General features: G+C 45.4%; 1 protein-coding gene across 3 annotated transcripts; it reads left to right on the plus strand.

The window, feature by feature from the left end:
• The first annotated feature begins 2,081 nt into the window (after positions 1–2,081).
• On the plus strand, positions 2,082–11,320 carry LOC128760317 (6-phosphofructo-2-kinase/fructose-2,6-bisphosphatase 4-like). 3 transcript variants are annotated; one of them, XM_053867624.1, is made up of 14 exons: positions 2,082–2,250; positions 6,633–6,749; positions 6,830–6,926; positions 7,716–7,782; positions 7,877–7,951; positions 8,033–8,089; positions 8,290–8,411; positions 8,478–8,685; positions 8,766–8,912; positions 8,988–9,092; positions 9,330–9,459; positions 9,531–9,593; positions 9,670–9,734; positions 9,919–10,349. In XM_053867624.1, exons 1-14 carry the CDS (start codon positions 2,202–2,204, stop codon positions 9,976–9,978), a joined length of 1,362 nt encoding a protein of 453 aa, XP_053723599.1. In that variant the 5' UTR covers positions 2,082–2,201; the 3' UTR covers positions 9,979–10,349. The 3 variants fall into 3 exon arrangements, with proteins under 3 accessions (XP_053723599.1, XP_053723598.1, XP_053723597.1); XM_053867623.1 differs by lacking the exons at positions 2,082–2,250; positions 9,919–10,349 and adding exons at positions 5,241–6,154; positions 10,686–11,320; XM_053867622.1 differs by lacking the exon at positions 2,082–2,250 and adding an exon at positions 5,246–6,154.
• Positions 11,321–12,379: the final 1,059 nt, after the last annotated feature.

Consider the following 12,379-nt stretch of genomic DNA (forward strand, 5'->3'; position numbering starts at 1 on the left):
ATCCTTCCACATCATGTCAAGTCTCTCCATCAAGTCAAGAAACTATTCGGTCGAGTCCTGTCTCATCAAGTCAATCGTCATTTCAAGTTAACGTGCCACGTCAAGCGATAATCTGGTCAAGTCCCGTCGCATTAAGTCTCGTCTTTCCACATCATGTCAAGTCTCTGCATCAAGTCAATTGTCTTTTGAAGTTAAGTCGCCATGTCAAGTCAAGTAACTGTCTGGTTGAGTCCTGTCTTGTCCAGTCAATTCTTCACCTGTCAAGTCAAGTCTCCATGTAAGGCCAAGTCATGGTCTCGATAAGTTAAGCCAAGTCCTGTTTATCATCAGCTGTGCAATGAACAATTCCAAAACAGGAAACAGTTCCACAATGACATAAATTACCGTCATCTTTTGGATCACTGTGTTTCGTAATCGATGTTGTCGCTGCAAAACTTGCCGTACAGGTTTGACTGATGCTCGAAAACTGGGTTAATGCTCTATTAGCAACCAGAGAAAAGGCAGCCATTTCTACCATTCTGGAGGCGTCGTGTGCTCTTCACCAAGAGACAAAGCTCATAAGGACCTGTCCACTTAAGAACCCCCTCACCCCCCAGACTTAAGGATTCCCAACTACACTTTAGATAACACATATCACCATAAATGTCTTATTCACATGGGTATTAGACGCAGCTCAGCCAGTAAATAGTCATTATTATGTCTTGTTAAGCCTGACTGTATTTCACCCTGGGGACGCACTGGACATTCACACAGTAAACCAGACATTTGTTTGTTAACTGTAAATACATGTTCCCCAATCTAAAGTGTCACTGGATTATCTGATTTGATGATCCATAACAGTGAAGATGGTCAGGCATTTACCATCCACGGTCTGGAGAGGAACAGCCCGATTATCGTAACATGTGTGGCCCCTCTTTAGTCGATGAGTAAGGTTCCCACCCGACATGTTAGAGGGTGAAATGTGTTGACCTTACCAGGTATCTGTCGAAGGTCGTTCAGGTGAGGCTCTGAGTCAAGTCTGCCTGGGAGATCTGGCTCTGGTACCTTTGAAATCTTCTCCCTTGTGGTCAGGAGGTCTCTGGTGGTTTAGGACCCAAACAAAAACCCTAGAGGGCAGCACAAAGGGAGGGTGAGGACAAAACCAGACAAGACCAGAGCAGAGCTAGACGTAGATTCTACCAGACTGTCACTTGACTTGACATGGACACGACTTGCTTGACAAGATGATGGACAGTATGAGACAGAACTTGACTTGACGCAGAGACTTGACTTGGCAGAGCAAGACGGGGACTTGACCAGACTGTTTCTTGACTTGACAGGGCAAGGCGGGACTATGGCTTGACTAGATGGGACAGGACTCGACCAGAGTATTACTTGACTCGTGGAGACTTGACTAACTTGACGAAAAGGCAGACTTAAACAACAGTTTCGTGAAGACTTGACCAAACTTGACAGGAAGACAGCGGCTCGACAAGGACTGATACGGCAGAGGAAAATGCATTAACACAGGAGCTCAGGAACAGATTGATAGATAAAGAGGAAGCAAAGCCCCAGGTGAAGACCAGGTGCACACAGGAAGTCAAGACTAGCCCCGCCAAAATAAAACCTGAAACAAACAACCCAAAGTTCAAACTGACCGACGACCAAAACATAACTGGCTAGCTTTAGATAAGAGGCAGGTATATTCAAGACACACCTGCTCCGTGGAGGTAAGTTGTGCCCGAAATTAGAGTAATTAAAGACGCACATGGAGTTAACATGTTTTAATCCTGGAAACGTCAGCGTCATGGAGGAGGCTGGAAACGTATAACATTAAAGATGTGTGTCATAATATACTTAAATATCCCAATAGTACTACTACTACTACTACTAATAATAATAATAATAATAATAATAATAATAATAATAATAATAATAGTAATAATAATAATAATGTTTTCACTTTGGAGAAGGTGGCTAGCTGGGGCAGCTGAGCGAGCGAGTTCAGCAGGCGCGAGGGCACTTGGCAGTGGGCTGGCGGGTGGGTGTGGTGTGGTGTGGGAGTGTGCAGCGGGGGGCAGGCAGGTAGGTTGATACCTCGCCGCGTCCAGCTGAGGAATGATTCCTTCCTCCGGCTCTCCAGTCCCACACACTCGCAGTGGGTGTGCGCGCGCGAACAGGGAGCATCGGAACCGCGCCGCTCAGCTCCACCAGGCTCCAGCATGAGAGGCTGCTCCGGCCGAGGAGGCAAACCCTCTCAGACCCAAGCAGGTAGGAGCCGCGCGCGCGCGCGCCTGTGTGCCAGAGCGAGGCTCGGGGTCGAGGACGTAAACAAGCGGGTCAGCGAGACCTTTCACCTACATCACAACAACACAAGCATCCGAGCTTTTTTTAGACGCACATTGACGTCCGGCTGCTCCTCTTGTCTCGCGATTGTTTCTCTGCTGCTCGTGAAACTCCTCGTCGCTGCTTCGTGGTTATCAACAAGCTGACAGACACATCTGAGCTGTTGCAGCTCTCCTGCCTCGTATTTGTCTTGGTTGTGTTATAAGTGTCAACACGGCGCTGTTAGCTTCAGGAGGAGGAGCGCGCAGATTTCCTGTTCATATGCAGGATTGACTCCACACACGTCGCCTTCCACATGCTGCTGTTTTCTCTTGCTATACATGTAGATAGGAGTCAGTGTGCCGTCTATTTGAGGATCCATGGACCTGACATAGATTTCTGTGGACCAGCAGACCGGGATTTAGAATCTAATTAGAAAAACTCGACTACTACATGTAGGTTAAAAGCCTTGTTGCTCTGTCACCCCAGATAGAAGTGTTGAGGTCACCAGGCCGACCTTCTGACTGGGATGACAGAGAGACTACTTCAATGAGTACTGCTGCTGCTTGACAGTCTTATGTCCCTTAAAACAAACTCATAAATAGAAGTTGAATAAAATACCTTGTAATAAAGTGTCACGTTTAGACATGAAACCCAGAGTTGTGTTTCACCACTTAAAAAGATCTTCAATTCTTAAAATAAAATGAGATCAGACGTGATGAAATAATATATTTTAAGCGTATAATGTCAGTAATTACAGCCCTTTTAATAATATCTAACTCACAAAATGTTTCTGTCCTTCAGTCTTTTGGTCTGATGGCCTCAATCATTCAGTCGCAGGAAAGAGTGGAGGAGATTGAATAGCCCACTGTTGTTCTAACTGATCGATGCTATTTTACTCTTGAACACCACACAAAACTTTCCTCTTCAAAATGGTTCTGGCTTTTGTCAGTTGACTGTCAGGCATGTGTAAAACTATGTGTTCTATCAAGGACATTCAAAACACAAGTTATGAAACGATGACAAACATAACACCCTATAATGTTAAAATGAGAAACGGCCTGTGTCCTCTCAGGCAGGAAAATGTTTTGGGGCCGTTGGTGCTGCCATTTCCGAGCCCAACTTTGCCCCCCTTCACGCATGGCTTACTTTTTTCTGATGTCTGTCTTTTGCGTAGTTGCATTGAGGGTTGTCAAGAGATTGACATTTTTAATGTCAATAATCGTTAAGTCACACAATTTGTATCTGTTCCAAAAGCCCTTTTAAGCTCAATGCTAGGTATGACCAGAAAGCATGGGGGGCTGTGTTGCTGTTACGACCCGATACATAGCTCTAATGAGACACGAAGAAGACAACAATGTCCTCCAGTCGCGATATATTTAGCAATGCTTCGTCCGTTTTCATCCTCTGTGCAAGAGGTACCTATCCCACAGTCGCCATGTTGGTTTTGGGGTTTGCTGTTGTCATGAACTTTTGACTCTGGGCTGCGCCCTCTTGTGGATATATTGGTTAACAGCAACACCAGTATAAAGAACGCATCGCATGGAAGTATGTGATCCGTGACGGCAACACTGTTTCAAAAGGAAAGGGCACATTTTCGTATGTAAAGGGAGCATGAAATAGCCTAAGTAAAAAGAAGATTTTATCAGCACAAGAGTGGTCACTAATGTTTAGAATGGTATGCTGTTAACATGCTGTTGAGCCTCTTCAATGCCTCTGGGGTTATTCTAATGAATGTTCTTGACAATATCAGTTGAATCTGTTGGGTTGTTGGAGTAAACAAATGCTTGCATGAGGAAAGCATTACTGGCCATTCCCGTGTTGATAACATCTTCCTTTAAGTTACATTTAGAACAGATGCAAAATGTTTGTACATTTTGCAGGCGGTACACAAAAGCAGTGTTAAAACATGTTATGCATGTGGGCCGGAACTATAAACATAAAACACAATGGATCATGGGTGAGGCCTGTGTGTCCGCCACCTTCACCTGCCTCCAGCCTGATGAAACCATTTTAGACTGCTTCAATGTTAGTCTGTCACATCTACTCCTCCCTTATCGTCTCTTAACTCATTGCTCACCTCTTCCATGGAAACCCCACAGTTAGTAGGATTTGTTTTCTTCAGAGGGAATGTACTTGGCTCAGGACGCTTCAGCCTTAATGAAAGAAGTACAGACAGATTTTAGAAGCGCTGAAACTTTGATGACTAAAACACTTCCAAGTGATCCGTAAGTTTCATAGTTACTATATGACAAACTCGCATATTTCACCATGTCACATCAGGGGAAGCAAGTCAGCCTCTGCCACCTTGAGTGACTTAAATGTCTCAAAATTCACTCAATTTGATTCATGAATGGCCTCTGATATATTCATTAAATGGTTTGAAGGATCGCAGGAGCCTCCTTGACATAGAAAAGGTGATCCACACATCTGAAAAAGAGCAATCTTTGCATGCAGGATGGAGCAGAATGGGTTTCAAAATCCATTATTTAGTTAGTTCAGTTTTACCTGGGTAGGTTTCTCACTTGCACATAGTCATATTTCACCTTTCATAGCTTGTTTAAAACCTGAACAAACACAGTGGAGAGGGCTGGTTACATCAATCTCAATGAGGCAATCCTTTGTTTCAGCTTGTCGTCAATTGGCTTGTTAATTATAAGCCTGTAAAGTTGGCTTGAACTATTTCTCTCTCACGATTTGAAAGACATTCTGCTCAAGATTGAAGATGCAACGGGTTACTCCAGTAAAGTAGCTGTCAGACTTGTACTGAGAGATCAGTCGCAGCAATGAGGAAGTGTAGAAGACAGACTTTTGTTTGTCTTAAATGCGTGTGTCTGATGCAGATGAATGTAATGGTACAAACGTCGACACTCTCCAAGAAATGACTGACAAAAATCTTTGTTATGAATCCGTCTTATTTTAGAAGCCACTTCCTCTCACTGGCTCTCAAACGCTGTCTTGCTCCCCCAAGTGGATGAAAGAGGTAGTGCAACAACACTAAACGTGTCGTACGGGTTTATTTGAAGCGTTTCTTTCGTTCAGATTCCATCCTTCTCGTACATTCTCTAGTTCTCCGCCCCCAGCCGAGAACGAGTCCGGATCTGCTGTTTATCTGTGTGGAGTTCACTTTAAAGCGAGAAACATTCGCATATAGATCAACGGAAAGAGGCGAACGCTATGTTTCTGATCTGTTTACTAAGTAAAACGCTGCATGGGGTTAGATTTGAATGCTGTTCAAGCGATCCTGCCCAAGTTTCCTCCACCATGTTATATGTGATTTATAGCCATATAGACGTGTCACAGTTCCAGCCCGTCTCGGTTATGTGGTCAGAACTCTTCAGAATGATGGAAATCTGTCTTTGAACTGCGAACCCACGACCATTTAACACTAAAAATAAGTCTATTTTAGATACTCTTAAATCGAGTTGTTTCTCAGAATTCTGTCGAGCTGGTGAAGAGTCTTGTGATTTCGTTTCGTTTATGACGGAATGAAGGCTCGTTCGTTGGGAATTTAAATACGCAGCGTCGTTCTGTGGCAGCACGGCTGTTGCGCGTCTACTGCAGTTTTTACGGTCAGCCTCGGCTCCGGCTGAGCGAGCACGTGATACGAGCAGCGGGAGCTCGAGTCCCGCGAGCCTCTCCATCTCCGGAGGAAGCGCCGGTCACCTTCAGAGCAGCATCCCCGGCAAGAGGCGCCGAAGCCCCGCCGCCGCGGCTTCCTCTCCTCCGCCGGGCCACATGGAGTCTAAAACGCTGTCGAAACCGCGTGAACTCACGCAAAACCCGCTTAAGAAAATATGGATGCCGTGCAAGAACGGCCTCCCCGAGAAACACATTTCTCAAAGAAAGGGTTGGTATGGCGACAACAAGCTAAAGTGCTGTTAGCCGCGTTTGGTGTTTGGTCTTAAACGAGTTTATGCCACTGGAGGAATGTAAGTCTACGCGTTTACGTCTCGACTCGTTACGTAAATGATTCGTTCGTGGCCGTTGGGTGTTATCTAACACCGTGGTTTGGGATTGAGAGGAGTCCTGCTGCGGTTAAATAACATTTACACACTGTGTGGCTGTGGGTCACGTGAGCTTGTCTTTGTTTCAGTCGCTGGTCTAGCTGCAAGGGAGACGCTTTAAACCTGCTCCACATAGTGCTCCACAGTGCTGAATGAAAATTCATTCATGCTTTCACTCCATGGGTGTCGCGTAATTTATGGCTCACAGTGAATCTGGGCTTCAATTAAACTGCCGTCACTAACCCTCGACCCACTCACCTGAATACACACGTTGTGTGGTGGGGAGCTGCATTATCCAACATGTCTGTCCTCTCTTTTCAGTATGTATGACCAACTGTCCGACCCTGATCGTGACCGTGGGGCTTCCCGCCCGGGGGAAGACCTACATCTCCAAGAAGTTGACCCGCTATCTCAACTGGATCGGAGTTCCCACCCGAGGTTTGTGTTGCGTTTCCTGGCATCCAACATTTTTTTGTCGATGTCGCCGTGATTTAAGCCTCTCTTGTCTATTGTTGCAGAGTTCAATGTTGGGCAATACAGAAGAAAGTCTGTGAAGATCTACAAGTCTTTTGAATTTTTCCGTCCAGACAATGAAGAAGGATTGAAGATCAGAAGGTAGGAATAGCCAATGGACAGTGTGAAAGGTTGGCTCCAGAGGCCAGAAGATGGGAGTTGATAAGACACACTGTTCAGTCACACGCACAACCGCTGATGAGAAAAGAAAACATTCGCCTTTTAGCCTCTGCTTGTACAGCTGCATCGGTGGATGAAGGTCATGTGATGCTCAGAGTCAGGATATATAGGATACACGCTATAAATTGCAGTAGAGACAACGACAAAGTGAAAGAATCTTTACAAATGAAAAGTGTGTAACAAAACAAAGCCAAGATGTGAGGGTCCGTCTAACTAAGAAGGGAGCCTTGAAATGAAATTTTAATAATGTAAAACAAGGAGAAAATAGATTTGACTGCCTTTATTCTTCCCAGAGTGGGGCAGCATTTAAACATTAAAGACAATGGCAATGAGCAATGAATGCTGTAGAAACAGACGCCAGAAAAAAAAAAACATAACAAAAAATGAAATCTACTTAAATAATATCACCAAAAATAGAGAAAATAATGTGCAGAAATGGGGTATACGTTACATATGCAGTGACATGATGTGCTTAGAAATATCTTAATTGAATATACTGTTTTGTTTTAGGCACTTTTTATTTAAAGGTTATCAATATAAATCAGAATTATTGTATGTGGTCAATATCTTGGCATGAAAGTGTGGAAAATAATGTGAATTATTTTACTATTTTACTGTCTTGAATAGCATTTTAGTATTTATCATTTCTTCTGTAGTCTTGCTGTGAAATCTTCTGCCTCAGTGTTTTAATATGAGGTGATCTTCTCCCAGGCAGTGCGCGTCAGCCGCTCTGAACGATGTGCGGCAGTACCTTACAGAGGAAGGTGGCCACGTCGCGGTAGGTCACGTATTTCTTTATTCCAGATGGTCCTTGGTCATGTGTCAGTCATGAGACCGGTTCTTTTTGTCTTTTTCTGTTGGGTGAAAACCAGGTGTTTGATGCCACCAACACCACCAGAGAGCGGAGGGAAACGATCATCCAGTTTGCTGAGCAGAATGGATTCAAGGTCACTTGTCGAAAGTCAATGTTTAAAAGATGCTCTATTGGAAATACATACAATAAATGGGAGTATGCCACCTCTCCACAGGTGTTCTTCGTTGAGTCTGTCTGTGAGGATCCAGATGTCATCAAAGGAAACATTGTGGTAAGTAAAATAAATAGCATGTTTTAAAGGAAGGTGTTTGTTTTGCACAGTTGAGCAACTTAAACCTGGGTAATGTGACTGACGTTAGACATGAGTATGAGACATGGCCTTTTTCCATGTTGAATGAAGCACTGCAATGATGAAGGTGGGGCACGTGGAGAAATGAACTCTCAATAAGACACATCTGCTCTCTTCTGCAGCAAGTGAAGCTGGAAAGCCCCGACTACACCAACTGCAACACTGAAGACGCCGTGGAGGACTTCATGAAGAGGATCCAGTGCTATGAAAACTCCTATGAAACCCTGGATGAAGTTTTAGACCGGTGAGCTGAAGCGCTGCGTTTTCTGTATTGGGCAAGTCATGAACACCAGGTGTCCATCCTCTTTAGGGATCTCTCCTACATCAAAATCATGGATGTGGGTCAGCGCTACTTGGTCAACCGGGTGCTGGACCACGTCCAGAGTCGGATCGTCTACTACCTCATGAACATCCACATCACACCGCGCTGCATCTACTTGTGTCGTCACGGCGAGAGCGAGCTCAACGTCAAGGGATGCATCGGGGGAGACTCTGGCCTCACTCCTCGAGGGAAAGAGGTAGCGGGTTAATAGTTTGCTAACTTGTGTCAACAATTTAGATTTGTGTTATGTTTATTCATTTATTATTTTTAAATCAGTTTGCCAAGAAGCTGAGCCAGTTCATCCAGCAGCAGGGCATCAGCGACCTGAAGGTGTGGACCAGCCAGATGAAGAGGACGATCCAGACGGCCGAAGCTCTCAATGTGCCGTACGAGCAGTGGAAGGTTCTGAATGAGATCGATGCGGTATGTGTCTTGTCGCTGGGGCATCTCAGCTCAGCAGGAGTTTGGAGATGAAGCCCATGTCCTTTGGCTCTACAGGGTGTTTGTGAGGAGATGATGTATGAGGAAATCCAGGACCACTATCCTCTGGAGTTTGCCCTGAGGGACCAGGACAAATATCGCTACCGCTACCCGAAAGGAGAGGTCAGGGAACGTCATCCTAAACTCAGTCGTGTCTCATTGATCAGTGAACAGTAATGTGGAAAACATTTTGCCAAAGTTTACTCACCGTCCTACTTAAGTTGGCTGAGCTGTTTGCTCAGAAGCTGACCACCGTCTGTCCACTCCCGGAGGTGTGGCTTTTAAGGACAATGGTGTTGGAAGCTAAACACAATGACAGCGCAGGGAATTCATCCTGTGCTCTCCGTCCTTATAACACAGTCTTATGAGGACCTGGTTCAGCGCTTGGAGCCGGTCATCATGGAGCTGGAGCGGCAGGAGAACGTGCTGGTCATCTGCCACCAGGCCGTCATGCGATGCCTTCTGGCGTACTTCCTGGACAAGACGGCAGGTGGGTAGACCAGTCTCACGGCAGCTTCGGGCGAGCCCATCCACGCGCTTGACGTCCCTGTGTTCTCTCAGAGGAGCTGCCCTACCTGAAGTGCCCTCTGCACACGGTCCTGAAGCTGACCCCCGTGGCCTACGGTAGGACAGCGACATTTCACAAATCTTCACCCGCTGACTCGGCGAGCTCTGATCTAACTGCTCCCGGTGTCTCCAGGCTGTAAGGTGGAGTCCATCAGCCTGAACGTGGAGGCTGTGGACACGCACAGGGAGAAGCCAGAGGTGGGTATCGCGACACACAACATGGTTGTGAAGAGAGAACCTGAAGAGTGAGGGGTAATGGTAAAGCTTCTGCTGGAGTGGGGTGGGTCTGACCCGGAGGTGGAGTCGGTGCAGTGAACTGCTTGGATGCATGTGTCCGTCTGGACCTGACCCCTCCCCCCTGTCTGTGTGTTTCATCGAACAGAACGTAGAGGTGTCACGGATGTCAGAGGAGGCTTTGCTAACAGTGCCAGCTCACCGATGAGGCCCTTCCATGTCCCCCCCTCCCCCCACTCATACTGTAACATGTGCTGATGATGTTAACCCTAACTGGAATCCAGTTTAAGCTGAAGTCCTACGATGCAGTTGTTGCACATGTGGCACACCTACTCCTGTTTTTGGAGAATGAAATGAGATTTTTTTTTGCTGCTGAACTATTGAAGGGAAAATATCAGCACCATTTTGATGAAGAATTGTTCTCTTTAAATCAGCCTCAATGATCGCCACATTATAAACTGGAAGTTCCTCCATTTTTGCACAGATTTTTATAAATGTCGTTGACTGATCACAAGCTGTCTGTCTGTCCATTGATAAGTAGCAATGTTTCCTGTGTCAAAATAAACTACACTCTACCAATCCTGCTGCATTCGACGAGTTATTTGCCTGTGAAATCCGGAGGTTTGCTGTGCAGTGTCCAGCAGCTGTCCTCCTAAGCTTGAAGAAAGTGCCACCATTCACCAACATGAACAGAAACCTCAGTGTGACACACACCTGCAGCTCTGAACGGAATCTTGAGCGGCTTATTGAAGCAATTGGCAATTGTAATGCTGGAGATGAGTCTAAATCAAAAATGTCAGAGGAAGACACTTGACCCTCCTCCATCATGAACGTCCGTCCACAGTAGCGACAGAGCAGTTCGTGTTTGACTCAAAACTCGGGGTCTAACGGCGGCGCTGTGCTCTCTCTCCTCAGAACGTCGCCGTCCACCGCACCACTGAAGACGCCCTGCAGACTGTCCCCGCCCACTTCTAAAGAAGACTCCTGTCATTTCCTGTCCCAAAATTTGCACGATTTCTTCTTGTTTGTGTGACGGATGTGCCTGGATTTTTCCCACCCCTCCGCGTAGCTCTCAAGGTGATCCACCGCCAGTGTTTTTCAGTGTTTCTGCGCATGCACAGCTGGTCATTTATCAATCCAGATGTCGCAGAAACAGACTAGCGGTTTTGGTGTTTTGGAATCAGCACTAACTTGAACAAAGTGTGTTTTAACGTTACTGAGATTGTGACTAACTTTTAAACGTCCCGTGCTTTTGTCCAGATGTTTGTCGTGTGCAATGTCAGGGTTAAAAACCTCAAAGAAGAAACAGTCCAATGAAGCTATTTATAGAAGGAAGGGACCTGAGGGAGGTGTAGTGTTTTTTTTTTCAGGGTGAAATGCTCACTTGAGTTTTCCATGTAGAGTTCACGCCTGCGCAACAGATCAGTAAAAGGAAATCAGTGATTTTTTATACAGATTTAAGACGAATAATTATATTGACATACGAAAATCTGATGCCGTTTGACATTAGAAATAAGTGTGTTGTGTGACTTGATTTAAATATAATAAAGATGTGCTATTTTTTATGCACAGTTGTCTTTTTTGCTGAAAAAAAAACGCTTTCAAGTGTGGGATGTGATGTGTGAACACACTTCATATATGTTGGGGTTTGTTCCTGAGTCAGGGAAAGATGAGATGGAGCGCAGGATTCGGTCATGATTTCTCTGTCGGTGGAAAAGAAAAAGCTGAGCCAAAAAACAAAGCTATCACTCTGCCAGGTGACCTCTGATCTCCCCCGAGGTCATGAGAGTTTGGCAGTGGCTAAATGAATTTTGTTTGGAATCTCACAGAGGCAGGGAGAGAAGAATGTCAGGCCTTCAGCGGGTGTTCACAGAAAAGCTGTGCCCCCAAGTCTGTTCACAGGCCTTTCACTGGTTCTGGAATGCACTTTTGAAGCGGCCGGTGTATTCGTATTCTTATGTCTTATCTGTTGACCTGCTGACCCTGTGATCCAGCATTGGATTGGTGCAAGTAAATATCAGTGCTGGGTAGATGAGGTATCATGAAACAGCATTGCAGGCTTGGTGAAACACTGTCCTAATTTTCAGAGGCCACTAGATGGCGATCTTGGTTCTTTACATTTTACAGCAGATAGCGCCATCTGGTGGCCTGTGAAAATCAGGGAACTGTCACAAAACCTCATCAACCCATCACTGGTGAATATTAATAAGTACTGCAAATGTACTTACAACCATGTGCATTAGCAGTTGGAGGGTGCCTTTTTTCTACAATGAAAAAAGATTTTGCTCTGTCAGTATATACAAAAACACGATCCTAAAATGTTTTAAAACACAGTACTTAAAAACTAAGAACGCTGCCCGAAGCCACAGGTGACGAAGCTGAGACCGTCCTCTAGAGGGCGCTGAAGAGCAGCAGTCAGCGTTCCATTTTCACAAGCTAACGCAGAACAAAAGACATCAACTCAGCCCAACATGTAAAAACAACTCTTTTATTTCCTGCTCAGAAATGTTTGGCATCTTTCATAGGGGCTTCTTGTTTTACTTTTCTCAACTGAATTGACAACAGTTACAGCTCATACAGTCGTACACTGATACAAAAACGCCTCAATG

Source organism: Synchiropus splendidus, chromosome 6 (assembly GCF_027744825.2).
Source record: "Synchiropus splendidus isolate RoL2022-P1 chromosome 6, RoL_Sspl_1.0, whole genome shotgun sequence".
Taxonomy (NCBI): Eukaryota; Metazoa; Chordata; class Actinopteri; order Syngnathiformes; family Callionymidae; genus Synchiropus; species Synchiropus splendidus.